Source organism: Talpa occidentalis, unplaced genomic scaffold (assembly GCF_014898055.3).
Source record: "Talpa occidentalis isolate TD23 unplaced genomic scaffold, MPIMG_talOcc4v2.1 talOcc4.7, whole genome shotgun sequence".
In the NCBI taxonomy this organism is placed as follows: domain Eukaryota; kingdom Metazoa; phylum Chordata; class Mammalia; order Eulipotyphla; family Talpidae; genus Talpa; species Talpa occidentalis.
Genome location: NW_023605083.1, coordinates 119,745,262 through 119,771,648, shown reverse-complemented (window position 1 = coordinate 119,771,648; position 26,387 = coordinate 119,745,262). Strand labels below are relative to the sequence as shown.

At 47.0% G+C, this 26,387-nt stretch overlaps 2 protein-coding genes across 2 annotated transcripts; both read left to right on the top strand.

The window, feature by feature from the left end:
- Positions 1-1,800: 1,800 nt before the first annotated feature.
- Positions 1,801-7,174, top strand: LOC119231590 (keratin, type I cuticular Ha3-I-like). The gene is made up of 7 exons (XM_037493293.1): positions 1,801-2,118; positions 3,948-4,030; positions 4,873-5,029; positions 5,866-6,027; positions 6,117-6,242; positions 6,405-6,625; positions 7,069-7,174. The coding sequence occupies exons 1-7, from the start codon at positions 1,804-1,806 to the stop codon at positions 7,172-7,174; spliced, it is 1,170 nt and encodes a 389-aa protein (XP_037349190.1). The 5' UTR covers positions 1,801-1,803.
- A 7,148-nt stretch (positions 7,175-14,322) lies between these two features.
- LOC119231589 (keratin, type I cuticular Ha4-like) lies at positions 14,323-19,973 on the top strand. The gene is made up of 7 exons (XM_037493292.1): positions 14,323-14,658; positions 16,416-16,498; positions 17,378-17,534; positions 18,664-18,825; positions 18,915-19,040; positions 19,205-19,425; positions 19,868-19,973. The coding sequence occupies exons 1-7, from the start codon at positions 14,326-14,328 to the stop codon at positions 19,971-19,973; spliced, it is 1,188 nt and encodes a 395-aa protein (XP_037349189.1). The 5' UTR covers positions 14,323-14,325.
- The last annotated feature ends 6,414 nt before the right edge of the window (positions 19,974-26,387 follow it).

Here is a 26,387-nt window from a genome sequence, read left to right as displayed (position 1 = left end):
TGGGCATTGATAGTCTATAGTCATAGTGTGTCACTAACCCAGGAAAGAGCCTATTCAGCTTGGTAGTTCATCCCACACACTAGTTCCAAATGATTGCTGACTTGTTCCAAAATAAGCACACTCTCAGAAGATGAATATTTGCCTTCAATGAGGATAAGAAGTACCCCAGGCCATGAGCACAAAATGCAAAAGGGGGGATCTAAGAATAAGGGCTATATGGGAGGTATAGGCAAACGGCTTCCAGCATCTTTCCTGCTAGGAGGCCTGAGAGGTGCACGCCAGATCTCATAGTTCCTGATCCTCTGGAATGGCACAGGCAGACTAAATGTGCCGATGGTCATGAGCTGCCGTGAAGTACAGGATCACTGGATTGGTGGCTTTTAGGGTGACAGCCATGCGGAACGAAGCTCAGGTGTTTCTATATCAGATGAACCTTGGTTCCCTTGCTCCCCAGCTTAGGTGATGTCCTTTCCACTCAGTAGGTGTCCTTCCATTAGAATAGAAATGACCTTTGGTTCTTCCTAGAGAACAGGTTTGCTATTTTGTGGCCTGTGCTAATCCCGGAGGGGGTTGTACGTGAGTGGATGAGTTCTATGAATCTCAATCCACTTGTGCACGATTGCATTTAGGCCCGAAATGGTTGGAAGAGGGGGACACAGAGTGATGGGGAGTGAGAGGTTGTTGGAATCGTTGAGGTCAGGGTGTGTGGCTCTGGGGGCTTGGCAGGCTCTCTGAAGCTTTGTGCTTCATCCACATATCCTGCATGTTCTTTTTTTTTTTTTAGATTTATTTTATTTTTTAATCATACAAGAGCTGGTGTGTAGGCCAGGGAGGTGAGAGGATTCAGAGAGAGTGGGGAGCAGAACAGGCAGATCTACTGAAATTTACAGCAGCGGCCTTACTGAAGAGGTCTGCTGAGCCATGTGGGTCTGCTCTCTGGCCAGGGATCGAACTATTGCTGCGGTGGCTGCACAGCTTCATAGTGCTGCGTCTTAATCCCTTCCACCTCAGAGAGGCCATCTACATCCCCTGCAGGTTTGGGTGAGGACTGAGGAGATGGTGCCTGTGAGGCACTGAGCTATGGGAACCTGGGAAGCAGGAGCCATCCCAGTACAGTGTACCTCTGTGTGCTTCACGCGGAGTAGGTTCTCCTGAGATGAATGCTCTTTGAATGCTGAATAAAATCAGAATGGCTTCAGGAATATTTGTGCAGCCTTCTAGGAAGAGGGCAGAATTGCCCCCTAGCCCCGGTCTGGAAGGCAAAGGAAATTGGGCTGGATGACCTTGCAAGTCCTTTGTGACCACCTCTTCAAGGGCCACCCTGAACAGCCTGATTTCTGGGTGCACCTCCTTAGTGACTGAGTCCTCACTGAGGATGTGCCGGGGGAGGTTCAGACCCTTTCTTGTTTAGAAGAGAGAGGCACAGCAGTGTACCCACTCTGGGGGATAGTTGACACCCTAACACAATTCCCTGTGAATAAGCACTACTGTTGGCAAGGTAACGGGTTGGTCACCTTGAAGCCAAATCATGAAGATCTTACTTAGCCAACCAGCATGGTGGTGGCGAGTCCTGACTTAGCAAGAAGCCAGAGTAAAGGATTTTATTAGTTAAAGACTCATGGGAGGCAGCTAAATAACAAGTGGAAAAATTGGTAAAGAGGCGAAAAGGTGGTAATTTTTCTGTGTGCAGTTGCCACGCCCACTGTGGCTGAATATAAAGGCCCGGAGAGGACCAGGGCTGGTATCAGAGTGAAGGAACCAGGTTTGGAATCTCACCTGCACAGCCTGCTCCCTGCTAGCACCATGTCTTACTCCTGTTGCCGCTCCAGCAGCGCCTCCCGGTCCTGCGTGCCCCCCAGCTGCCACTCCAGCTGCACCCTGCCCGGGGCCAACATCCATGCCACCGTGTGCAGCGGCGGTGCCTTCAACGGCAACGAGAAGGAGACCATGCAGTTCCTGAACGACCGCCTGGCCAGCTACCTGGAGAAGGTGCGCCAGCTGGAGCGGGAGAACGCCGAGCTGGAGAGCCGCATCCAGGCGCACTCTCAGCAGCAGGTGCCCTATGTGAGCCCCAACTACCAGTCCTACTTCCACACCATCGAGGAGCTCCAGCAGAAGGTGAGGGCGCAGGTGCCACGTGCGTCGTGCTGGACAAGTTCTTCCAAGTGAACCTAGTGAGATCTAAATGGAAGTAAGGCTGCTGAAAGCTAATGTAGAGAGTGGTGGGCATAGAAATCACTGGATGCAGTAGATCTAGTGTTCTTGGAAAAGGTACTTGGGAGGTCCCATGAGGGCAGGAGACAGACGGGGCATACAACAGGCCATAGAATAACCTGTCACGGCAATCTTACAAGGCTTCTTAACCTAAAACCAGACTATTAGATTCTTCAGTCCTATTTGATTCCCTGCTTCTGTTTTCAGAGCTATAGGATTAAGCAAAGATGCAACTGATTAATTTGTTGCAGTTAGAAATTTCCGGAGTTAATTCTCAATATTCAAATATTTTCAACAATCTGGCAAAGACTGTGTGTACAGGAGAGCAAAAGTGCTGTTGACTCAGGAAGCCTCAATAATGTGCACGGACACAGATGTACTCACTGAGCAGGCGGCCAGGCAGGTGGGACTTCAGGGCCAGACATGAAGATGCAGAAGCAGCAATAAGCAAAGAGCCAGCATGACATAGGTTAGGCAGGGCTTCCCAGAAGAGGCAATATCTGATCAAGGTCAGAAGTAGGAGCAGGAGTTTACATCCAATTGCACAGGCCCTGGACTCTCCGAGGGAACTGACTGAGCACGGTCCTGTGTTTCTGGTCGAATGAGTGCCAGCAGGGCCAAGGCATTTGAACATGATGAAGTCATTCGCCCACCTTTATCAAGTGCCAGACCCAGTGGAGACTCAGGAACAAGGGATGAGTACTGAGTAGGTCTCATTCTGCGGAAGCTCATAGTCCAATGTGGGGAGAAATGTGGGAACAAATGGCCAGAGGGAAGGGGTTAAGCACTGGAACCCATGATGTGCGAAGCATGTTGGAACATGTGGAGGAAGCACAGGAGCCAGGAGGAGGTGGAAGGGGGTTACGCTAGGGGTCTTGTGGTTGGTAAGGGCGTCCAGGGCATTCCAGGTGGCGAGAGCAGTGCAGTGCAAAAGCAGGCACAAGAGCACCAGGAGGGAGAGTGCAGAGGTCAGCAGGGCTGGAATGAAGGTGGTGTGAGGAGGGGCAACCAGTGTGCCCTGGTTTTTCTTTGAAAATCAGGGTTTAGCTCTCCCTAGCTCTAAGCAAACTGGGACCCTAGGTGAAACTTGCTGCCCAGGATGCTCAGTCACTGCAGGAGGCCAGAGACAGACCAAGGGAAGAACTCACGACAAAGGCCACATTCTCCCTGGGCCTCCCCTGGTGGCGCAGTGATGAGTGCTGGGCTGCGAGCTGCCCACAGCCTCTGCAGCGCCAGTTTGTTCCCTGGCCACCGGCTGAAGGTCCCACAGAAAAAAAAAAAAAAAAAAAAAAGAAAGGCCACATTCTCCCGGACTGGTCTAGCTTTGGAATGGCAGCCCTATAATGGAATCCTCATTTTGTCTCCATCCTGCAAATCTGAGAAGACTCAAGCTATTTGGAAGGGATGTGGCTGAAAGAAAATACCTTGTCATTTTAAGGCACCGGGCATCCATAGCATGACTTACTTGTTTTCCTTCTGCAGGTTTATATTTTCATATTTATTTATTTTAAAGGTTTTTTTATTGAAGTAACTTTGCACTATAAATCATGTAAGTTTCAGGTATTCATTGTTGAGGGTCAGTATGTATATAGACCACATTAAGGCATGCTAAAAGTCTTAGTCTATCCTTCATTATGCCCTTGTTTCCTGATTTACCCACCCCTTCCTCTTCCCTATGATCATGATTTGGTCTTTTTCAAAAGTATCACTCATCTCATGGTTCCTGTCCCTAGATCCTGTACGGCAAGTCCCAGAATGCCAGGATGGTGGTGCAGATCGACAACGCCAAGCTGGCCGCCGATGACTTCAGGACCAAGTGAGAACCTAGAGCTGCCAGAGCAAGCCAGACATGCACAGGCCAACTGCGAAGCGATGGACTCTGTCCTAGGGTGGCCTTGGGAGGAAGCTTGATTTGGGTTCCTCAGGGTGAAAGTCAGTGTCACTGAATGCAAGAATTCTGTGTTCTCAGTTTAGCGTATGAAACCACCCGTTCTTTCTCTTTCAACTGAATTTATTGAGGAAGTTCAAAAGTCAATTTCATACACATGTCTTAGTCACATCAGCCCATAAGAAAAAGTCATTAAACACAAAAACAGGAGGCAATATCCAGTTTGGGGAACCACTTTATTGGTTTGGCTATGACACTCCAAAGAATCCTTTGTGTTTTTATGAGCCTTTATAGTTTACAATGGCTTTTTCCCGATGTTGTTTCTGTGTATTCAGGATGATCTGATAAAGCATTAGTTGGGTCCCCAATTTACGGATGAGGAAACCCAGGCTGAGGGACGTCAGGGAATTGCTCCGCAGTCCCAGTGGCTGGATCTGAGTGACGTCTGACTCGGTGCTCTGCGCCCAGCTCTAGATGCTTCAGGGCGAGTGGGCAGAGGAGACTTCTCAGACAGACAAGATGATGGGGCTTAGTCGATGGTGACCTTGAATGGGCTTCTTTACAGCGCAGTTAATACTGGATGGAAAGTAAGCAGAGGCGCCCACCAAGGCCTTTGCTGTTGTTGTCAGGGAGGAAATAGATTATTATTTTACCGTTTTCCCTTTCAAAACACTAAAAAAAATAGAAAATATTATATTTGACTAGTTCAATCATGTTGAGTTCAGGAAAAACACTCTTCCTCTTTGACCCCTCTTGTTCTTTGTGTGAAGGTATCAGACGGAGCAGGGCCTGAGGAAGCTGGTGGAGTCGGATCTCAACGGGCTGCGCAGGATCCTGGGAGAGCAGACTCTGTGCACGTCTGACCTGCAGACCCAGGTGGAGTCCCTGAAGGAGGAGCTGATGAGTCTCAAGCAGAACCATGAGCAGGTGAGCGAGTTCCAGCCTTCAGTCCCCTAGTATTGACAGTTCCATTCACTCCCTCCCGCGGGATACAGTAAGGCCTTGTTAAGACTGAAGAGCTAATATGATATTTCTCTGGTTACCTAAAACAGTATGGCCAGTGGATCCATTTGTAGTTGGGGTGAGACAATTGCCCAAAAATCACACAAAGTTCTTTAACCTACTTTTTACCAGTGGGTGGGCTCTATTATCTTCAGATCATGTGCGAGGAACATGACCAAGATTGGACGGAGGCAGCCAACTTCTCTGTAATGTGTGTTACCTAGATAACATTACCCAAGCTGGCTGGCTGGGAAGGTGGGAAAATTGAAGGAACTCAAACAATAGTTGCTTTAGACCTCATGGCCGAATGTATAATAAGAAATCGGACTCAGTTCTCCAGAACGGGACCTTTTGATGAACAGGAAACACCCCTCAGTACTGTGTGAGGGCAGATCACAGAAAAGAAATGGGAGGAATTAAACTACGTCTCTCTGCATCTAAGCTGGAATAATTATAAACCAGTACCATGCAGGATTTGTCAATAAACAGAGGGAAAGTCAGAGAGAAACAATAGAATCCTGGAATAGCAAGACATACTAGCAAATGCCTAATTCTCCAGTCTTATATAGATGAAGAAAGAGACTCAGAGAGGAAGTTTGAATCACAAGATGTAACTTATTTGGGCTTTACATGAACTGGGCCTTCAGCTCAAGTTTCTTAAACTCTGATGCAATTCTCATTCCACCACAGTGAACTCTCTCAGGAAGAGTTAATTCATAGACTTCTTCCTGTGGGTTCATTCCTTCTTCTTCCTCCTGCAGGAGGTCAACAGCCTGAATTCCCAGATTGGAGACCGCCTCAATGTGGAGGTGGATGCTGCCCCCAACGTGGACCTGAACAGCGTGCTCAATGAGACCAGGAGCCAGTACGAAGCCCTGGTGGAGAACAACCGCAGGGATGTGGAGCAGTGGTTTGCCACCCAGGTGGGTCTCTCAGCCCTGGACATGTGGGAACCAGGTGCTGGAGACCTGCAGGTGGGGTCTGACCCTGGGTGTCCCCTTTGCTGTTGCAGACCGAGGAGCTGAACAAGCAGGTGGCGTCAAGCTCCCAGCAGGTGCAGTCTTGCCAGGGTGAGATCGGGGAGCTGAAACGCATGGTCAACGCCCTGGAGACGGAGCTGCAGGTCCAGCACAAGCTGGTGGGTATTGTAAACCCCCTGATGGGAAGTTGGAGAATGAGTATCAGCGGGATGCCCTTTGGGCCACCCTGTCCCTCCTCACGCTAGTAGCTTGTGGTGTCTTGGCAAGCCTCTGTAAGAAGCTCCTATAGGAGTGACTATGAGACATTTTCTATTCCACAGAGGAGCTCCCTGGAGAACGCCCTGACCGAGACAGAGGGCCGCTACAGCTCCCAGCTGTCCCAGGTGCAGTACATGATCACCAATGTGGAGTCCCAGCTGTCTGAGATCCGGGCTGACCTGGAGCGGCAGAACCATGAGTATCAGGTGCTGCTGGATGTTCGTGCCCGGCTGGAAAGCGAGATCAGCACCTACCGCGGCCTGCTAGAGAGCGAGGACAGCAAGTGAGTAGGACGCCAAGGTCTCTGGGTGTGCAAGTGGGACCACCAGACAACAGGCACATACAAGTTGGCCATATTATCCATCTCCGGTCAGCACACGTCGATGCAGGGTCTGCTCTGACTGTTATGCCAACGTGGAAAGCACAGGAAGGGCACAGCCCCTGCCTCAGAGTGAGCAGTGGAGAAGGGTGGTGGGCGATAATGACTCATAGCAGTCACTACTGGGTGAGGCAGATTGTGCCAGGTTCCAAGAGAGCTGAGCAGCGTGAGGTAACATTTTCAAGAGCAGTTTTCTGTCTGTCCATCTGGGCCAGGGGAGGGCTTAGGGAACAATCCAAGGTGACTGCAGCTAAACCAACTGAGAATTCACAGGTTGTGTGATCCAGCCCCTTAGGGCTTCTTCCCCTCCTCTCTCTGATCCATTCTAAACCCTTGTGTATCCCCAGGCTTCCCAGCAACCCCTGTTCCAGCGGCAATGCCAGTGGCCGCTCCTCCAGACCAGGTGGCAGCTCCGGTGGGCCCTGTGGTGGCGCCTCAAAGCGTTGCTGCTAAATTAAAACTTGCATCCTCTTTGAAGATGTTAATGAAGCCAGTTAGATCATTCATAGAAGAGGTTCCCAGTCCTGCCTTTGCTGGAGTTCATTTACCATTTAGGAACCTGGTCACTCCACCGTGATATTTCTAGACCTAGATGAGCCTTTCAGATCCAACAAGCAAAAGCATATACCATGGACTTGGAATGTCTGGAGACTTTCTCCTGCTGAAGGCTGACGGCTTCTGAACTTGGTCAGCTCCCAGTAATCTCAGCTCCAGCTGCTGCTTCAGGGTGTTCTTGATGGGATTGTGTTTTCTGTTTTCCTTGCCTCTTGGTATTCTTTGGAATGCAAAGAGGCTACTTCATTAACTTCCCAATAAACTTTATTTTCCTGGCATAGTAAATGTGTTTCTCATTCATATTCATGCATTGTAAAGTACTTGTCATGGCTGTCTCATGAAAACAACCCCTCATTAGGAGGCTGAATTAGATCAAATGACTGACCTCAGTCATTGTAGTCCCCTGTAAATTCGGATGGAGCCAGAGGAATGTCCTCCTGGGGACCTCACAGTCCCGCCAAGGGAGCCCATGTAGATAACCTGGCCTTCAACATTCATGACCATCTTACCTTGGTGCAGAGCCTTTAACAATTTTGAGAATTCTCTTTTAAAGTCACTGCTATCTCCACAGTCATCCTCATCACTGCATTTTTCTGTTCCCTTTCTCCTGTATGGTCCAGAGACCAAAGAGCAGCCACCTTCTCCTCTCAACCTCTTGGCTGCACCTGCATTTCCAGTAGCGACACCTGTTCTCGTGCAAAGCTCAGTTTTATTGATCTCCTCAGCCCAGAACATTGGGACCTCTCGATTAACCTCGGTCTACACATTCTATATCTCCTGATTTTCTATCTGCCCCAAATAGAGAATGCCTAACTCTTCAAAGCAGGGCAGTTAAGGCCAAAAGCTTCCCAGGTGTCCAAGACACCTACGGCGGGTCCCACAAGAATGGGTTTGGGCTGTCTGAGAGAGCTGGGATTGCGGAGGTCCAAAATTAAAAATGTACCATACCATACTCATAGCATGGTGGCATGAGCCAAGATGATGGCTGCCATTCTCTGGCAAAACATTAAACCCGCCTGGACCAAGGACCAGGAGTGGCCTCATCCAGTCTCTTGTTCTTCTATGCCCTACCTCCAATATATACATATAGCTTCAATGCTCTTTCCTCCTTCCTAGCTGCCCCATTCTGGGAGTCTGGTTCATGGCATGCTGGGGGTTGTAGTCCAAAGCCTCTGATGTTGGTGACATGGAAGTAGGGGCAGGGAAAATGGCACCTGTTACCATGGTGATGCTCCCACAGGATGCACCACATCCCATGGTGATGTGTTGAGCAACCTTGAGATACATTCTGTAATAGTATCAGGCCACCTCATCACATTCACTTGCACTGAAACTTAGTTTTGTGAAACTGGTAGTCTTGTTACCTACTGTTTTACCCAACAATTTGTAGAAAGGCCCTTTAAATGCAGGGAGCTGTCTCTCCTTACCTTCTCCTCCTTCAAGTTTTAATCTTTCCTCTAGGTCTTTGCTCATATAGATCAAGTTCTTCCGAGCCTCTTTGTCATTTCATTTCCTGTAATTCCAAGAAAGGCCAATTCTTATAAGTCTGCCAGCAACAAACATGAATCCTATCCCACCCAGCCCCAACTTGCACCATTTCTGATTTGTTATTTTTTAAGATTTATTTATTTATACAAGAACTGGGGCACAGGCCAGATGTGCAGGAGGGTGAGAGGATTCACCAGAGACAGAGTGGGGAACAGAACAGGCAGACTGACGAAATACACTGCTGAGGGGAGGAGAGGTCTGCTGCACCATGAGGGATTCTCTCCTGCTGGCTGGGGTCAAACCCACCCTGCAGAGGATGCAGACAGCTCAACATTGCAGCGCCAAACTGCCTACACCACCACGGATGCCCCATTTCTGAATTTTTAAAACACTCAATTCTATAGGCCACAAACTCATCCACTCCTTCAATTTGACTCTATTTGACACAACTGCATTCAATCATCTATTGTGTGTGCTGGTTGTGCGGGTGCTGAGGACAAACAAGTAAACCCCTGCCCTGACACATGTTTGCAATCTGGACTGGTTGAGACAAAGAGAGAATCTTCATAATGATAAGCATCAATATGGAGCACATAAAGATGTGCTTAAAGAATGAAGAAAATCGGATGTGTGAGAGAGTGATGAGAAGGGGATCCATGAAGAGTCAGCACTGGATCTGGGATTTGTAAGATGTCTCTCTTCTTGTCTCATTGACTACTGGCCATTCAAATAAGATAGTATCTTTACCAAATTAACTTTAATGGAAACCACAGAATACTCTATGCGGAATAAATAAGGAACAGTGACACTAATGAGGATTCATGAGGTTATTAAACTTTATATACTTCCCATAGTTCCAACTTCAATCAACTATGACTGTATGATATTACCATAATTCTGAAATAAAACTTGATTGGATGTGTTTGGACAACTGAATGTGTACAGGTCTGAGAGGAGGGAAAGTTTTTCCAAGCATAAACTTTGGCAGGGAAGAAGACAAGGAAGCAGGAGATGTGTTTAGAACCCACAAACTACTTCCAGCTTGGATCAGAAGTTAAATGTGCTAGTGGTGGAAGATGAAACTGCAAAAATAGTTTGGAGCTTGTAAGGAAGTGCTTCGTGAGAAAGGTTGCCATGTGCGTGATCAGGTACTCATATACATCAGACACTCATGATATCAGAGCTATCATGTACGGACTGGGTTGTGATGGGTCCAGGAAGTGGTCAAGATGGATGGGAAAGAAGGAGGATCATTAGGGAGCTGGTAAGAGAGACCAAAGAATGAGATAAGTGGAGGTGAGGGTATAAGCCAAGCATGGGTGGATTTCAGAGGGGCAGCCTTGGTTATGAATGTGGACTGGAGTTGAACAAATCAGAGAGAAGGAAGAAACTGGTACTGATGCAATACCTGCTTTGGGTCAACACGGGTCTCAAGGTGTTGAGTCTGAGAAAATGAAACAATAGTGGGTCTCCCTTGAAGAAAGTTGGGAGAGAATGACTAGATTTGAGAGAGATGTTGTGGAATTACCTGGATAGTAATAGTTGTAGGAGTTATTGAGACCATCGAGGAGGAAGCTGTTAGAGTTGGAGGAACTTTGGGAACCACTGGAGGAGATGACAGAATGAGGCTCCAGTGTGGTTTATCCCAGTTTCCAAGGATAGAGAAGACATTTATTCATTAGTAGATGAAGAAGGAAGGAGAGAAGCAACTGAAATGACACAAAGGTCAAAAGAAGTCAGAGTTCATTGAGGGGATGTTCAACAGCATCCTGGTCAAGGGAGATTTCAATTCAACAAATCCACTGGATAGTGTGATGTGGAGCTCCCAGGCCCACCCTGGAACTGTGTCTGTAGGATACCATGGAAGAAGCTCTATTTCAGTGGCTCTTTCACAACTGTCTCAAATCTCCAACTTGACAGTGAACTTAATGCAAAGGTTCAACAGAACATGTTCTGACTAAAGAAGATTGCTACGTCTTATTGTCCGTGTATTGCTAAAGGTACTTTAGCTGCACTCATCCCTTTGACCTGCAGACCAGTCACATGAACAGGTTTTCATTCTTTCTGGTCCTTGAATCCAGCTTTCTCAGAAGACTAGGATCATGAAGTGATATTGTCCAGGATTGTTTGAAGTTTTTTTTGACTCCTCTATTCTGGATGGTGTGGAGTTAAAAACAAGCCCATGAAACTTGCATTTTTCTGACTCAGGAACCCATCCCCATTAGCGGACAAGGGTTGAGTATAAGAGAGTCAATGGTGACTCTGGAGTGGGATTGTTGAATGAACCCTGAATCCCACTTTGAGGTGTCTGTACCTACTCAGTCCATCTGACTACTGCCTGGTTCATTATCATGGTCTTCTTCTGCTTGTCCCACACTGGAAACCCTGTTTGAGTATTTCCTCAGAGCTAATTTATTGTTTTAGTTCCTGGATTACCATCCCAAAATCTACCCTTAACGTAGTGAGGCTGCTTGCCTGATGAACTGGCAGCCTGTGTCCCGTTCTTATAAGCCACCCTAATGGGCTGGCCCAGCATGTTGGTGTTGGTGTTAAACGGTGTGTCTGATTTTTACTCTCCATCTGTCTTTGGCATAAGTCAGTTTTCTTGGTCTGTGTGAAGTGATGAGACTCTTGGACTTTCCTTGCTAATTGTACATATTAAAACAGAATTAATATATGGGTGGGCCAATATGTTTCTATGTATTTTCCAAAAAAAACATTCTACATTTCTCATGGTGAGAATTTCAAGTATCTGGCTATCAGGGAAGATGGTTTGGGGAAGGATGAGGGAGGCCTCCCAAGGCCTTTAATACTAAAACAGCAGACCTACCCTGACTCTTCTCCTGGTTCAGTGCTCCTGGTGAGTTTGCATGTTTTCTCTGCCATGGGAAAAAAACATGGCTTTCATAATAACTAACATCCTTGAACCTCAACGGTAATTTGTTCACATCTTAAGGCCAGAGCCTTATTACTGCGTCTGCCACAATTACACAATTACACAGGTGTCAGCCTTTCTGCTTGTTAGGATTTGATTTGCTCATCATCTTTATTGAAGGCTCATTGACTAGACAATATCCTTGCATATGTAAAGGGAAGAATTCATAGTACATAAGAAACAGATACTGAAAGGCAATTGATTTCTAGAATTCCCACAAAGTAACTAAGACTTCTTCTAAATAGACCAACAAGAGGATCTGAAGTCTTCTGATTCATCATCATCTAGATGAATGTTCAATACATGATCATTGTTACTGTTATTCAAGATGTGGGCACAGTTAACACTGCCCTCCACTTTTGAGTACAGGATACTTAACTCTGGGTTCTCCCATTCCTACTGCACTATGATTATAGGGACACCTAAGTCCATACTGGCCAGTGTGAAACAAAGTATTTCTTTCCAAAGTCTTTCAAAACTCCCATTGTTTAGATTATTCTGGGGTGTAGTAGGGGAGAATGAGAAAAGTTAATGAATCTAGTTATTTGTTTTATGCTATTTATTCTCATCTGATAGGACTTTAAATCAGTTTGGAACTGATTTAAAACAAACACATCTCTCAAAAGCCAGAGGGCCAGGCAGGAGGGGCAGAGTTGTGAACTGTGCACATGGGTGAAGATGTCAGCACTTCAGGGACATCACACGCTTATTCCAAAGTTGCTGTCCTTCATGAAAGCTTATTTGAAGCTTCACCTTGGCAATGACTTTCAGAGTTGTCTGAGTAAATGGGCATTGATAGTCTATAGTCATAGTGTGTTACTAACCCAGGAAAGAGCCTACTCAGCTTGGTGGTTCATCCCACACACTAGTTCCAAATGATTGCTGACTGGTTCCAAAATAAACATACTCTCAGAAGATGAGTATTTGCTTTCAATGAGGATAACCAAGAAGAAAGCACCCCAGACTGTGAACACTAAACTGCAAAAGGGGGATCTAAGAATAAGGGCTAAATGGGAGGTATAGGCACGTGGCTTCAGCATCTTTCCTGCTAGGAGGCTTGAGAGGTTGCACGCCAGATCTCATAGTTCCCGATCCTCTGGAATAGCACAGGCAGACCAAATGTGCCAATGGTCATGAGCTGCCATGAAGCAGGCGATCATTGGCTTGTGGCTTTTCGGGTGACAGCCCATGTGGAACACAGTTCAGGTGTTTCAAATGAACCTTGGTTCCCTTTGCTCCCCAGATTACATATTGTCCTCTCCACTCAGTAGGTGTCCTTCCATTAGAATAGAAATGACCTTTGGTTCTTCCTAGAGAACAGGTTTGCTATTTTGTGGCCTGTGCTAATCCCGGAGGGGAGGTTGTGTTTGTGCGGTTGAGTCCTGTGAATCTCAATCCACTTGTGCACAATTGCATTTAGGCCCGAGATGGTTGGAAGAGGGGGACACAGAGTGATGGGGAGCCAAGGTTGGAATCGGCGACATCAGGGTTTGTGGCTTTGGGGGCTTGGCAGGCATTTTGAGGCTTCGTGTTTCATCCACATATCCTGCACGTTCTTTTTTTTTTTTTTTTTTAAGATTTATTTTTTTATCATACAAGAGCTGGTGTGTAGGCCAGAGGTGTGGGGGTGAGAGGATTCAGAGAGAGTGTGGAGCAGAACAGGTGGAGCTACTGAAATATACTGCCGAGGGCAGCAGTGGGCATACAGAAGAGGTCTTCTGAGCCATGTGGGTCTGCTCTCTGGCCAGGGATCGAACTGTTGCTGCAGTGGCTGCAGAGCTTCATAGTGCTGCGTCTTAATCCCTTACACCATCAGAGAGGCCATCTACATCCCCTGCAGGTTTGGGTGAGGACTGAGGAGATGGTGCCTGTGAGGCACTGAGCTGTGGGAACCTAGGAAGCAGGAGCCATCCCAGTACAGTGTACCTCTGTGTGCTTCACGCAGAGTAGGTTCTCCTGAGATGAGTGCTCTGTGAACGCTCAATCAATCAGAATGGCTTCTGGAATTTTTGTGCAGCCTTCTTGGAAGAGAGCAGAGTTGCCCCAACCACCGGTCAGGATGGCAAAGGCCATTGGGCTGGATGACCTTGCAAGTCCTTTGTGACCATCGATTCAGGGGCCCCCAATACCCTCATTTCCAGATGCACTTTCTTGGGTGGCTTTCCTCACTGAGTCTTCACTGAGTCCTCACTGAGGCTGTGCCGGGGGAGGTTCAGACCCTTTCTTGTTTAGAAGAGAGAGGCTCAGCAGTGTCCCCACTCTGGGGGATAGTTGACACCCTAACACAATTCCCTGTGAATAAGCACTACTGTTGGCAAGGTAACGGGTTGGTCACCTTGAAGCCAAACCATGAAGTATCTACTTAGCCAACCAGCATGATTGGTGACGAGTCCTGACTTAGCAAGAAGCCAGAGTAAAGGATTTTATTAGTTAAAGACTCATGGGAGTCAGCTAAATAACAAGTGGAAAAATTGGTAAAGTGGAGAAAAGGTGGTAATTCTTCTGTGTGCAATTGCCACGCCCATCGTGGCAGAATATATAAGGGCCAGAGAGGACCAGGGCTGGTATCAGAGTGAAGGAACCAGGTTTGGAATCTCACCTGCACAGCCTGCTCCCTGCTAGCACCATGTCTTACTCCTGCTGTCGCTCCAGCATGAGCTGCCGCTCCAGCAGCACCTCCCGGTCCTGTGTGCCCCCCAGCTGCCACTCCAGCTGCACCCTGCCCGGGGCCAACATCCATGCCACCGTGTGCAGCGGCGGTGCCTTCAACGGCAACGAGAAGGAGACCATGCAGTTCCTGAACGACCGCCTGGCCAGCTACCTGGAGAAGGTGCGCCAGCTGGAGCGGGAGAACGCCGAGCTGGAGAGCCGCATCCAGGCGCACTCTCAGCAGCAGGTGCCCTATGTGAGCCCCAACTACCAGTCCTACTTCCACACCATCGAGGAGCTCCAGCAGAAGGTGAGGGCGTGGGTGCCATGTGCGTCGTGCTGGACAGGTTCTTCCAAGTGAACCTAGCGATATCCGAATTGAAGTAAGGCTACTGAAAGCTAAGTAAGGCTAATTAAAGTAAGGCTACTGATAGTGGTAAGGGCATAGAAATCACTGGATGCAGTAGATCTAGTGTTCTTGGAAAAGGTACTTGGGAGGTCCCACGAGGGTAGAGTACAGATTGGGCATAGTGTCGGGCCTTAGAACAACCTGTCACGGCAATCTTACAAGGCTTCTTAACCTAAAATCAGACTATTGGATTCTTCTGTCCTATTATAATATCCTGCTTCTGTTTTCAGAGCTTATCGGATTAAACAAAGATAATTTTTAAGCAAAGATAATAAATCAGATTAAGCATCTGATTTATTTGTTGTAGTTAGAAATTTCTGGAGTTAATTCTCAATATTCAAAGATTTTCAACAATCTGGCAAGAGACTGTGTGTACAGGAGAGCAAAAGAGGTGCTGATCCAGATGTCTCATTAATGTGCACGTACACAGGTGCACCCACTGAGCAGGCGGACGGCAGGTGGGACGTCAGGGCCAGACGTGCAGATACAGAAGTGGCTATATGCAAAAAGCCAGCAAGGCATAGGTCAGGGAGGGCTTCCCAGAAGAGGCAATATCTGATCAAGGTCAGAAGGAGGAACAGGAGTTTACATCCAACTGCACAGGCCCTGGTACTCTGAGGGAACGGACTGAGCACGGTCCCGTGTTTCTGGCCAAATGAGTGCCAGTAGGGCCACAGCATTTGAAAATGATGCAGTCATTCACCCACCTTTATCAAGTGCCAGACTCAGTGAAGACTCGGGAACGGGGGATAAGTACTGATGAAGTCTCATTCTCTGGAAGCTCACAGTCTAATGTTGAGAGAGACGAGAGAAAATGGCCAGAGGGAAGGTATTAAGCACTGGAACCCGTGACTTGCGAACATGTGGAGGAACATGTGGAGGAAGCGCAAGAGCCAGGAAGGGGAGGAAGGGGGTTCTGCTAGGGGTCTTGTGGTGGGTGAGGGCATCTGGGACATTCCAGGTGGCAAGAGCAGTGCAGTGCAAAAGCAGGCACAAGGGCACCAGGAGGGAGAGTGCAGAGGTCAGCAGGGCTGGAATGAAGGTGGTGTGAGGTGGGGCAACCAGTGTGCCCTGGTTTGCCAGCAAATTTTCTGGGTTTAGCACCCCAGGTGCCCCCTAGTTCTCAGCAAACTGGGACCCTAGGTGAAACTTGCTGCCCAGGGTGCTCAGTCACTGCAGGAGGCCAGAGGCAGACCAACGGAAGAACTCACGACAAAGGCCACATTCTCCCGGACTGGTCTAGCTTTGGAATGGCAGCCCTATAATGGAATCCGCATTTTGTCTCCATCCTGCGAATCTGAGAAGACTCAAGCTATTTGGAAGGGATGTGGCTGAAAGAAAATACCTTGTCATTTTAAGGCACCTGGCATCCATAGAATGACTTATTGTTTTACTTCTGCAGGTTTATATTTTCATATTTATTTATTTTAAAGGTTTTTTTTTTCATTGAAGTAACATTGCACTATAAATCATGTAAGTTTCATGTATTCATCGTTGAGAGTTATTATGTGTATGAACGACATTAATATATGCTAAAAGTCCTAGTCTATCCTTCATTATACCCTTGTTTCCTGATTTACCCACCCCCTTCCCTCTCCCTCTGATCATCAATTGGACTTATTCAAAAGTATCACTCATCCCATGGTTCCTGTCCCTAGATCCTGTACGGCAAGTCCCAGAATGCCAGGATGGTGGTGCAGATCGACAATGCCAAGCTGGCCGCCGATGACTTCAGGACCAAGTGAGAACTTAGAGCTGCCAGAGCAAGCCAGACATGCACAGGCCAATTGCGAAGGGATGGACTCTGTCCTGGAGGCTGCACGCAGAAGCTGCCTGGGGTGGCCTTAGTAGGAAGCTTGATTTCGGTTCCTCAGGGTGAAAGTCAGTGTCACTGAATGCAAGAATTTCGTGTTCTCAGTTTAGTTTGAAGGAGCGTATGAAACCACCCGTTCTTTCTCTTTCAACTGAATTTATTGAGGAAGTTAAAAAGTGAATTTCATACACATGTCTTAGTCACATCAGCCCATAAGAAAAAAGTCATTAAACACAAAAACAGGAGGCAATATCCAGTTTGGGGAACGAACTCTTCTCGGTTTGGCTATGACACTCCAAAGAATCCTTTGCGTTTTTATGAGCCTTTATAGTTTACAATGGGATTTTCCTGATGTTGCATCTTTGTCTGCAGGATGATCAGATAAAGTATTAGTTGGGTCCCCAATTTATGGGTGAGGAAACCCAGGCTGAGGGACGTCAGGGAATTGCTCTGCAGTCCTAGTGGCTGAATCTGAGTGACGTCTGACTCGGTGCTCCGCGCCCAGCTCTAGGTGCTTCAGGGCGAGTGGGCAGACGAGACTTCTCAGACAGACAAGATGATGGGGCTTAGTTGATGGTGACCTTGAATGGGCTTCTTTACAGCGCAGTTAATACTGGATGGAAAGTAAGCAGAGGCGCCCACCAAGGCCTTTGCTGTTGTTGTCAGGGAGGAAATAGATTATTATTTTACCGTTTTCCCTTTCAAAACACTAAAAAAAATAGAAAATATTATATTTGACTAGTTCAATCAAGTTGAGTTCAGGAAAAACACTCTTCCTCTTTGACCCCTCTTGTTCTTTGTGTGAAGGTATCAGACGGAGCAGGGCCTGAGGAAGCTGGTGGAGTCGGATCTCAACGGGCTGCGCAGGATCCTGGGAGAGCAGACTCTGTGCACGTCTGACCTGCAGACCCAGGTGGAGTCCCTGAAGGAGGAGCTGATGAGTCTCAAGCAGAACCATGAGCAGGTGAGCGAGTTCCAGCCTTCAGTCCCCTAGTATTGACAGTTCCATTCACTCCCTCCCGCGGGATATAGTAAGGCCTTGTTAAGACTGAAGAGCTAATATGATATTTCTCTGGTTACCTAAAACAGTATGGCCAGTGGATCCATTTGTAGTTGGGGTGAGACAATTGCCCAAAAATCACACAAAGTTCTTTAACCTACTTTTTACCAGTGGGTGGGCTCTATTATCTTCAGATCATGTGCGAGGAACATGACCAAGATTGGACGGAGGCAGCCAACTTCTCTGTAATGTGTGTCACCTAGATAACATTACCCAAGCTGGCTGGCTGGCTGGCTGGCTGGGAAGGTGGGAAAATTGAAGGAACTCAAACAATAGTTGCTTTAGACCTCATGGCCGAATGTATAATAAGAAATCGGACTCAGTTCTCCAGCGTGGGACCTTTTGATGAACAGGAAACACTCCTCAGTACTGTGTGAGGGCAGATCACAGAAAAGAAATGGGAGGAATTAAACTATGTCTCTCTGCATCTAAGTTGGAATAATTTAAACCAGCACCATGCAGAAATTGTCAATAAACAGAGGGAAAGTCAGAAAGAAACAATAGAATCCTGGAATAGCAAGACACACTAGCAAAGGTCTAATCCTCCAGTCTTATATTGATGAAGAAAGACTCAGACAGGAATTCTGAACCACAAGATGTAACTTAGTTGGGCTTTACACGTACTGGGCCTTCAGCTCAAGTTTCCAAATTTTTTTTTTTTTAAAGATTTATTTATTTTTTTACAAGAACCAGGGTACAGGCCAGATGTGCGGGAATATGACAGGATTCACCAGAGACAGAGCGGGGAACAGAACAGGCAGAATGATGAAATCCACTGCTGAGGGGAGCAGGGGGCGAGACAGGAGAGGTTCGCTTCACCATGTGGGATTCTCACAGGACAGCTGGGATCCAACACATGCTTCAGAGGCTGTGGAGAGCTTCACAGTTCGGTGCTCAACTGCCTATGCCACCACGGAGGCCCATGTTTCCGAAATTCTAATGCAATTCTCATTCCACCACAGTGAACTCCCTCAGGAAGAGTTAATTCATAGACTTCTTCCTGTGGGTTCATTCCTTCTTCTTCCTCCTGCAGGAGGTCAACAGCCTGAATTCCCAGATTGGAGACCGCCTCAATGTGGAGGTGGATGCTGCCCCCAACGTGGACCTGAACAGCGTGCTCAACGAGACCAGGCACCAGTACGAAGCCCTGGTGGAGAACAACCGCAGGGATGTGGAACAGTGGTTTGCCACCCAGGTGGGCCTCTTAGCCCTGGACATGTGGGAACCAGGTGCTGGAGACCTGCAGGTGGGGTCTGACCCCGGGTGTCCCCTTTGCTGTTGCAGACCGAGGAGCTGAACAAGCAGGTGGCGTCAAGCTCCCAGCAGGTGCAGTCATGCCAGGGCGAGATTGGGGAGCTGAGACGCATGGTCAGCGCCCTGGAGATGGAGCTGCAGGTCCAGCACAAGCTGGTGGGTATTGTAAACCCCCTAACGGGAAGTTGGAGAATGAGTATCAGCAGGATGCCCTTTGGGCCACCCTGTCCCTCCTCATGCTAGCAGCTTGTGGTGTCTTGGCAAGCCTCTGTAAGAAGCTCCTATAGGAGTGACTATGAGACGTTCTCTATTCCCCACAGAGGAGCTCCCTGGAGAATGCCCTGACCGAGACCGAGGGCCGCTACAGCTCCCAGCTGTCCCAGGTGCAGTACATGATCACCAACGTGGAGTCCCAGCTGTCTGAGATCCGGGCTGACCTGGAGCGGCAGAACCATGAGTATCAGGTGCTGCTGGATGTGCGTGCCCGGCTGGAAAGCGAGATCAGCACCTACCGCGGCCTGCTAGAGAGCGAGGACAGCAAGTGAGTAGGACGCCAAGGTCTCTGGGTGAGCGTGGTGGGACCACCAGAAAACAGGCACATACAAGTTTTCCCTATTTTCCATCACTGGTTAGCACAGCCGCAGATTCTGCGCTGACAGTTATGCCAACGTGGAAAGCACAGGAAGGGCACAGCCCCTGCCTCAGAGTGACAGTGGGGAAGGGTGGTGGGCAATGGTGACTCAAAGTAGTCGCTACTGGGTGAGGCAGATTGTGCCAGGTTCCAAGAGAGCTGAGCAGCGTGAGGTAACATTTTCAAGAGCACAGTTTTCTAGTCTGTCCATCTGGGCCAGGGGAGGGCTTAAGGAACAATCCAAGGTGACTGCAGCTAAACCAACTGAGAATTCACAGGTTGTGTGATCCAGCCCCTTAGGGCTTCTTCCCCTCCTCTCTCTGATCCATTCTAAACCCTTGTGTACCTACAGCCTTCCCAGCAACCCCTGTTCCAGCGGCAACGCTAGTGGCGGCTCCTTCAGACCCGGTGGCAGCTCCTGTGGGCCCTGTGGCGGCGCCCCAAAGCGTTGCTGCTAAATAAAAACTTGCATCCTCTTTGAAGACGTTAATGAAGCCATTTAGATCATTCATAGAAGAGGTTCCCAGTCCTGCCTTTGCTGGAGTTCATTTACCATTTTGAAACCTTGTCACTCCACCGTGATATTTCTAGACCTAGATGAGCCTTTCAGATCCAACAAGCAAAAGCATATACCATGGACTTGGCATGTCTGGAGACTTCTTGCTGGTGAAGACTGTTTCTGAAGTTGGTCAGCTCCCAGTAATCTCAGCTCCAGCTGCTACTTCCGGGTGTTTCCTGATGGGATTTTGTTTCCTGCTTTCCTTGCCTCTTTGGTATTCTTTGGAATGCAAAGAGGCTACTTCATTAACTTCCCAATAAACTTTATTTTCCTGGCATAGTAAATATGTTTCTCATTCATATTCATGCATTGTAAAGTACTTGTCATGGCTGTTTCATGGCTGTTTCATGAAAACAACCCCTAATTAGGAGCATGAATTAGGTCAAATGACTGACCTCAGTCATGGTAGTCCCCTGATAAATTCGGATGGAGCCAGAGGAATGTCCTCCTGGGGGCCTCCCAGTCCCGCCAATGGAGCCCATGCAGAAAACCTGGCCTTCAACATTCATGACCATCTTATCTTGTGGCAGTGCCTTTGAGAAATTGGAGAATCCTCTTTCAGCTTCACTGCCATCTCCACTGTCATATTCATCACTGGATTTGTGTTCCCTTTCTCCTTCATAGTCCAGAGACCAAAGAGCAGCCACCCTCTCCTCTCAATCTCTTGGCTGCACCTGCATTTCCAGTAGGGACACCTGCTCTCCAGCGAAACTCAGTTTTGATCTCCTCAGCCCAGACATTGGGTCCTCTGGATGTACCTTGGACTACCCATTCTATGTTCCTGATTAGTCTACCTGCCACTTTCTATCCAAAATAGATGAATGCCTAACTTCTCAAAGCAGGGCAGATGAGGCCAAGAGCTTCCAAGGTGTCTAAGGCACCTGTGGCAGGAACCACAAGAAAGGGTTTAGGCAGGTCCCAGAGAGCTGGGACTGAAGGAGACCCAAAATTAAAAATGTACCATATAATCCACCATGAGTCAAGATGATGGCTGCATTATCTGCCAAAACACTAAACCTGCCTGGGCCAAGGACCAGGAGTGGCCTCACTGCATGTCTCTTGTTCTTCTCTGCCTACCTCCAATATATACATACAGCTTCAGTGCTCCTTCCTCCTTCCCAGCTGCCTCCACTCTGGGAGTTTGGTTCATGGCATGCTGGAAGTTGTAGTCCAAGGCCTCTGATGTTGGTGACATGTAAGTAGGGGCTTGGGAAATGGCATGTGTTGCCATGGTGATGGTGCCATGGATGCACCACATCCATGGAGATATGTTTAGCAACCTTGAGATGCATTCAGTAACAGTATCAGGCCACCTCATCACATTCAATTGCACTATAACGCTTTGTCAAACTAGTAGTCTTGGCACCCATGTTTTACCCAACAATTTGTAAAAAGGCCCTTTATTTATTTTTTTCAATTTTTTATGAATTATTTTATTTTATATAATTCTTACATCATTTTTCATTTTTGCACAATGTATGCATTTTCATTTAGGTTATATTCCCCATACTATTCCCATCCCCTTTTTCTGACCCTAATCCCTCTTCTCCTTCACCCGCTCCCCACTGTAGTGTGTCTCTGGTTTATAGTTGCTTGTTGTTTTTGATTTTTATTTTATGCAATTAGTCTTTTTCCTGGTCCCTTCTTCAGGATTTCTAAATTCCTGCTATGAGTGAGACCATCCGGTATTTTTCTTTTTCTTAGAAAGGCCCTTTAAACTCAGGTAGCTGTCTCTCCTTACCTCTTCCCATTTCAAGTTTGATCATTCCTCTATATTTTTGCTCATATCTGTAAAATTCTTCCATAGCCTCCAGATCATTTCATTTCCTCTAATTCCAAGAAAGGCCAAAGCACATTAAGTCTGCCAGCAACAAACATTAATCCTATCCCACCCATCCCCAACTTGCATCATTTCTGAATTTTTAAAACTCTGCATTCTATAGGCCACTAATTCATTTACTCTTCAATTTGACTCTATTTGACACAACTGCATTCAATCATCTATTGTGTGTGCTGTTACTGTTGGGTACTGAGGACAAATAAGTAAACACTGTCCTGACACAGCATGTTTGTAGTCTAGAGTGGTTGAGACAGAGAGACAATCTTCATAATGATAAGCATCAATATGAAGCACATAAAGATGCACATAAAGAATGAAGAATATCGGATGTGTGAGAGAGTGATGAGAGGAGGCTCCAAGGAGCCAGCCCTGGATCTGGGATTTGTAAAATATCTCTCTTCCTGTCTTATTGACTATTGGCCCTTCAAAAAACATAGTATCTTTACCAAATTTAAGTTTCATGTAAATCACAGAAGACTATATGTTGAATAAATAAGGAACAGTGACACTAATGAGGATTCATGAGGTTATTAAAACTTTATATAATTCCCATAGTTCCAACTTCAATCAACTATGACTGTATGATGCTATCATAATTCTGAAATAAAGCTTGATGGGATGTGTTTGGACAACTGAATGTGTACAGGTCTGAGAAGAGGGAATGATTTTCCAAGCATAAACTTTGGCAGGGAAGAAGACCAGGAAGCAGGAGATGTGTTTGGAACTGACAGACCGATTCCCAGTCTGGAGCAGAGGTTAAATGTGCTAGTGGTGGAAGATGAAACTGCAAAAATAGTTTGGAGCTTGTAAGGAAGTGCTTCGTAAGAAAGGTAGCCATGTCCATGATCAGGCACTCATGTCCATCAGACACTCATATCTGTGTATTGCAAAAGCTATTTTAGCTGCACTCATCCCTTTGACCTGCAGACCAGTCACATGAATAGGTTTTCATTCTTTCTGAGTGGTCCCTGAATCCAGCTTCCTCAGATGATTAGGATCATGAAGTTATATTGTCCAGGATTGTTTCAAGTTCTTCTTGCTGTATTCTTAGACTGTGTGCAGTTAAAAACGTACTCATGAAATTTGTATATTTCTGACTCTATTTGGTCTGGAATCCATCTCCATTGGTGGACAAGGATCAAGTATAAGAGAATCAATGGTGAAGTTGAATGAACCCTGAATCCCATTTTGAGGTGTCTGTACCTACTCAGTCCATCTGCCTGGTCATTACCCTAGTCTTCTTCTGCTTGTCCCACACTGGAAACCCCATTTGAGTAATTCCTCAGAGCTAAATCTGTTGGTTTAGTTTATGGATTACCATCCCAAACTCTACCCTCAATGTAGTGAGGCCGACTGCTTGATGAACCGGCAGCCTGTGTCCCGTTCTTATAAGCCACCCTAACGGGCTGGCCCAGCATGGTGGTGTTGGTGTTAAACGGTGTGTCTGATTTTCAACTCTCCATCTGTCTTTGGCATAAGTCAGTCTTCTTGGTCTGTGTGAAGTGATGAGACTCTTGGTATTTCCTTGCTAACTGTACATATTAAAATAGAATTAATATATGGGTGGGCCAATATGTTTCTATGTATTTTCCAAAAAAACCAAAAAAACATTCTACATTTCTCGTGGTGAGAATTTTAAATACCTGGCCATCAGGGAAGATGGTTTGGGGAAGGGTGAGGGAGGCCTCCCAAGGCATTTAAATCCTAACACAGCAGACCTGCCCTGACTCTTCTCCATGGTTCAGTACTCCTGGTGAGTTTGCATGTTTTCTCTGCCATGGGAAAAAACCTTGGCTTTCATAATAACTAACATCCTTGAACCTCAATGGTAATTTGTTCACATCTTAAGGCCAGAAGCCTTATTACTGCGTCTGCCACAATTACACAGGCAGGTGTCAGCCTTTCTGCTTGTTAGGATTTGATTTGCTCATCATCTTTATTGAAGGCTCATTGACTAGACAATACCCTTGCTTATGTTAAGGTAAGAATTCATAATACATAATAAGTAGAATAAATAAATGGCAATTGCTTTCTAGAATTCCCGGAAAGTTAACTGAGACTTGACTCTTTTCTCAACAGACCAATGTGAGGACCTGTAGTCCTCTCAACCATCATCTGGACATGGGAATAGTATCTCTAGTCAATATATCATTGTTATTGTTATACCCAAGATGTGGGTATAGTTAAAAGTTATCTAAACACTGCCCTCCACTTTTGAGAACAAAAAACTCTGGGTTATCCCATCCCTACTGCATAATTATAGAGACCCCCCCAAGGCCATATTGGCAAGTGTGCAACAATGTATTCCTTTCCAAATTCTTTCAAAAGTCCCATTGTCTAGATTATTCTCCTTTGAAGGGGAGAATGAGAAAAGTTAATGAATCTAGTTATTTGTTTTATGCTATTTATTCTCATCTGATAGGACTTTAAATCAGTTTGGAACTGATTTGAAACCAACACAGCCATTCTTCATCTCTCAAATCCAAAGGGCCAGGCAGGAGGGGCAGAGTTGTGAACTGTGCACATGGGTGAAGATGTCAGCACTTCAGGGACATCACACGCTTATTCCAAAGTTGCTGTCTTTCATAAAAGCTTATTTGAAGCTCCACCTTGGCAATGACTTTCGGAGTTGTCTGAGTAAATGGGCATTGATAGTTTATAGTCACAGCGTGTCACTAACCCAGGAAAGAGCCTACTCAGCTTGGTGGTTCATCCCACACACTAGTTCCAAATGATTGCTGCTCGTTCCAAAATAAACACACTCTCAGAAGATGAGTATTTGCCTTCATTGAGGATAACCAAGAAGAAAGTACCCCAGGCTGTGAGCACAAAACTGCAAAAGGGGGCTCTAAGAATAAGGGCTATATGGGAGGTATAGGCACGTGACTTCCAGCATCTTTCCTGCTAGGAGGCCTGAGAGGTTGCACACCAGATCTCATAGTTCCTGACTGTCTGGAATAGCACAGGCAGACCAAATGTGCCAATGGTCATAAGCTGCCATGAAGCACGCGATCATTGGATTGGTGGCTTTTAGGGTGACAGCCATGCAGAATGGGGCTCAGGTGTTTCTATGTCAAATGAACTTTGGTTCCCTTGTTCCCCAGCTTACGTATTGTCCTTTCCACTCAGTAGGTGTCCTTCCATTAGAATAGAAATCACCTTTGGTTCTTCCTAGAGAACAGGTTTGCTATTTTGTGGCATGTGCTAATCCTGGAGGGGAGGTTATGTGTGAATGGTTGAGTCCTATGAATCTCAGTCCACTTGTGCACAATTGCAGAGCAGGCCTGAGATGGTTGGAAGAAGTGGACACAGAGTGATGGGGAGCGAGAGCTTGGTGGAATCGGCAAGATCAGGGCTTGTGTGCTGGTTCTGCCATGCAGGAGCTCTGGGGGCTTGGCAAGCTCTCTGAGGCTTGCTGCTTAATCCACATACCCTGTATGATTATTTTTTTAAGATTTATTTATTTATGTATACAAGAGCTGGTGGGTAGGGCAGAGTTGTGGGGGGCAGGGGTGAGAGGATTGACCAGAGATAAAGTTGGGAGCAAAACAGCAGATCTACTGAAATACACTGCTGAGGGGAGCAGCGGGTGAGACAGGAGAGGTCTGCTGCACCATGTGGATCAGCTCCCTGCCTGGGCAATGAACTCGTGCTGCAGTAGCTACAGAGAGCTTCATAGTGCTGGTCTTCACCCCTTGCACCTCCAGGGAGGTCCCCATTACACCCTGCAGGGTTGGGTGAGGAGTGAGGAGATAGTGTGTGTGAGGTGCTTAGCTATGGGTATCTGATAGGCAGGAGCTGTCCCAGTACAGCATACCTACTGTGTGCCTCACGCAGAGTAGATTCTCTGAGATGAATGCTCTGTGAATACTGAATAAAAGCAGAATGGCATCTGGAAGTTTCTTGCAGCCTTCTGGGAGGATGGCAGAATTGCTGCCCCCTGGCCTGGGTGGCAAAGGATATTGGGCTGGATGACCTTGCAAGTCCTTTGGGACAACCGCTTCAGGGGCCCACAATACCCTCATTTCCAGATGCACTTTCTTGGGTGGCTTTCCTCACTGAGTTGAGTCCTCACTGAGAATGTGCTGGGGGGAGTTCAGACCCTTTAACGTTTAGAAGTGAGAGGCACAGAAGTGTCCCCAACCCTGGGGTACAGTTGTCACCCTAACACAACGCCCTGTGAATAAGCACTGCTGTTGGCAAGGTAATAGGTTGGTCACCATGAAGCCAAACCATGAAGATTTTACTTAGCCAACCGGCATGATTGGTGACGAGTCCTGACTTAGCAAGAAGCCAGAGTAAAAATTTTATGAGGTATAGGACTCATGGGAGGGAGCAAAATAACAAGTGGAAAAATTGGTAAAGAGGAGAAAAGGTGGTAATTTTTCCTGTGTGGTAATTTTTTCAGTTGTCACACCCACTGTGGCAGAATATAAAGGCCCGGGGAGGACCAGGGCTGGTATCAGAGTGAAG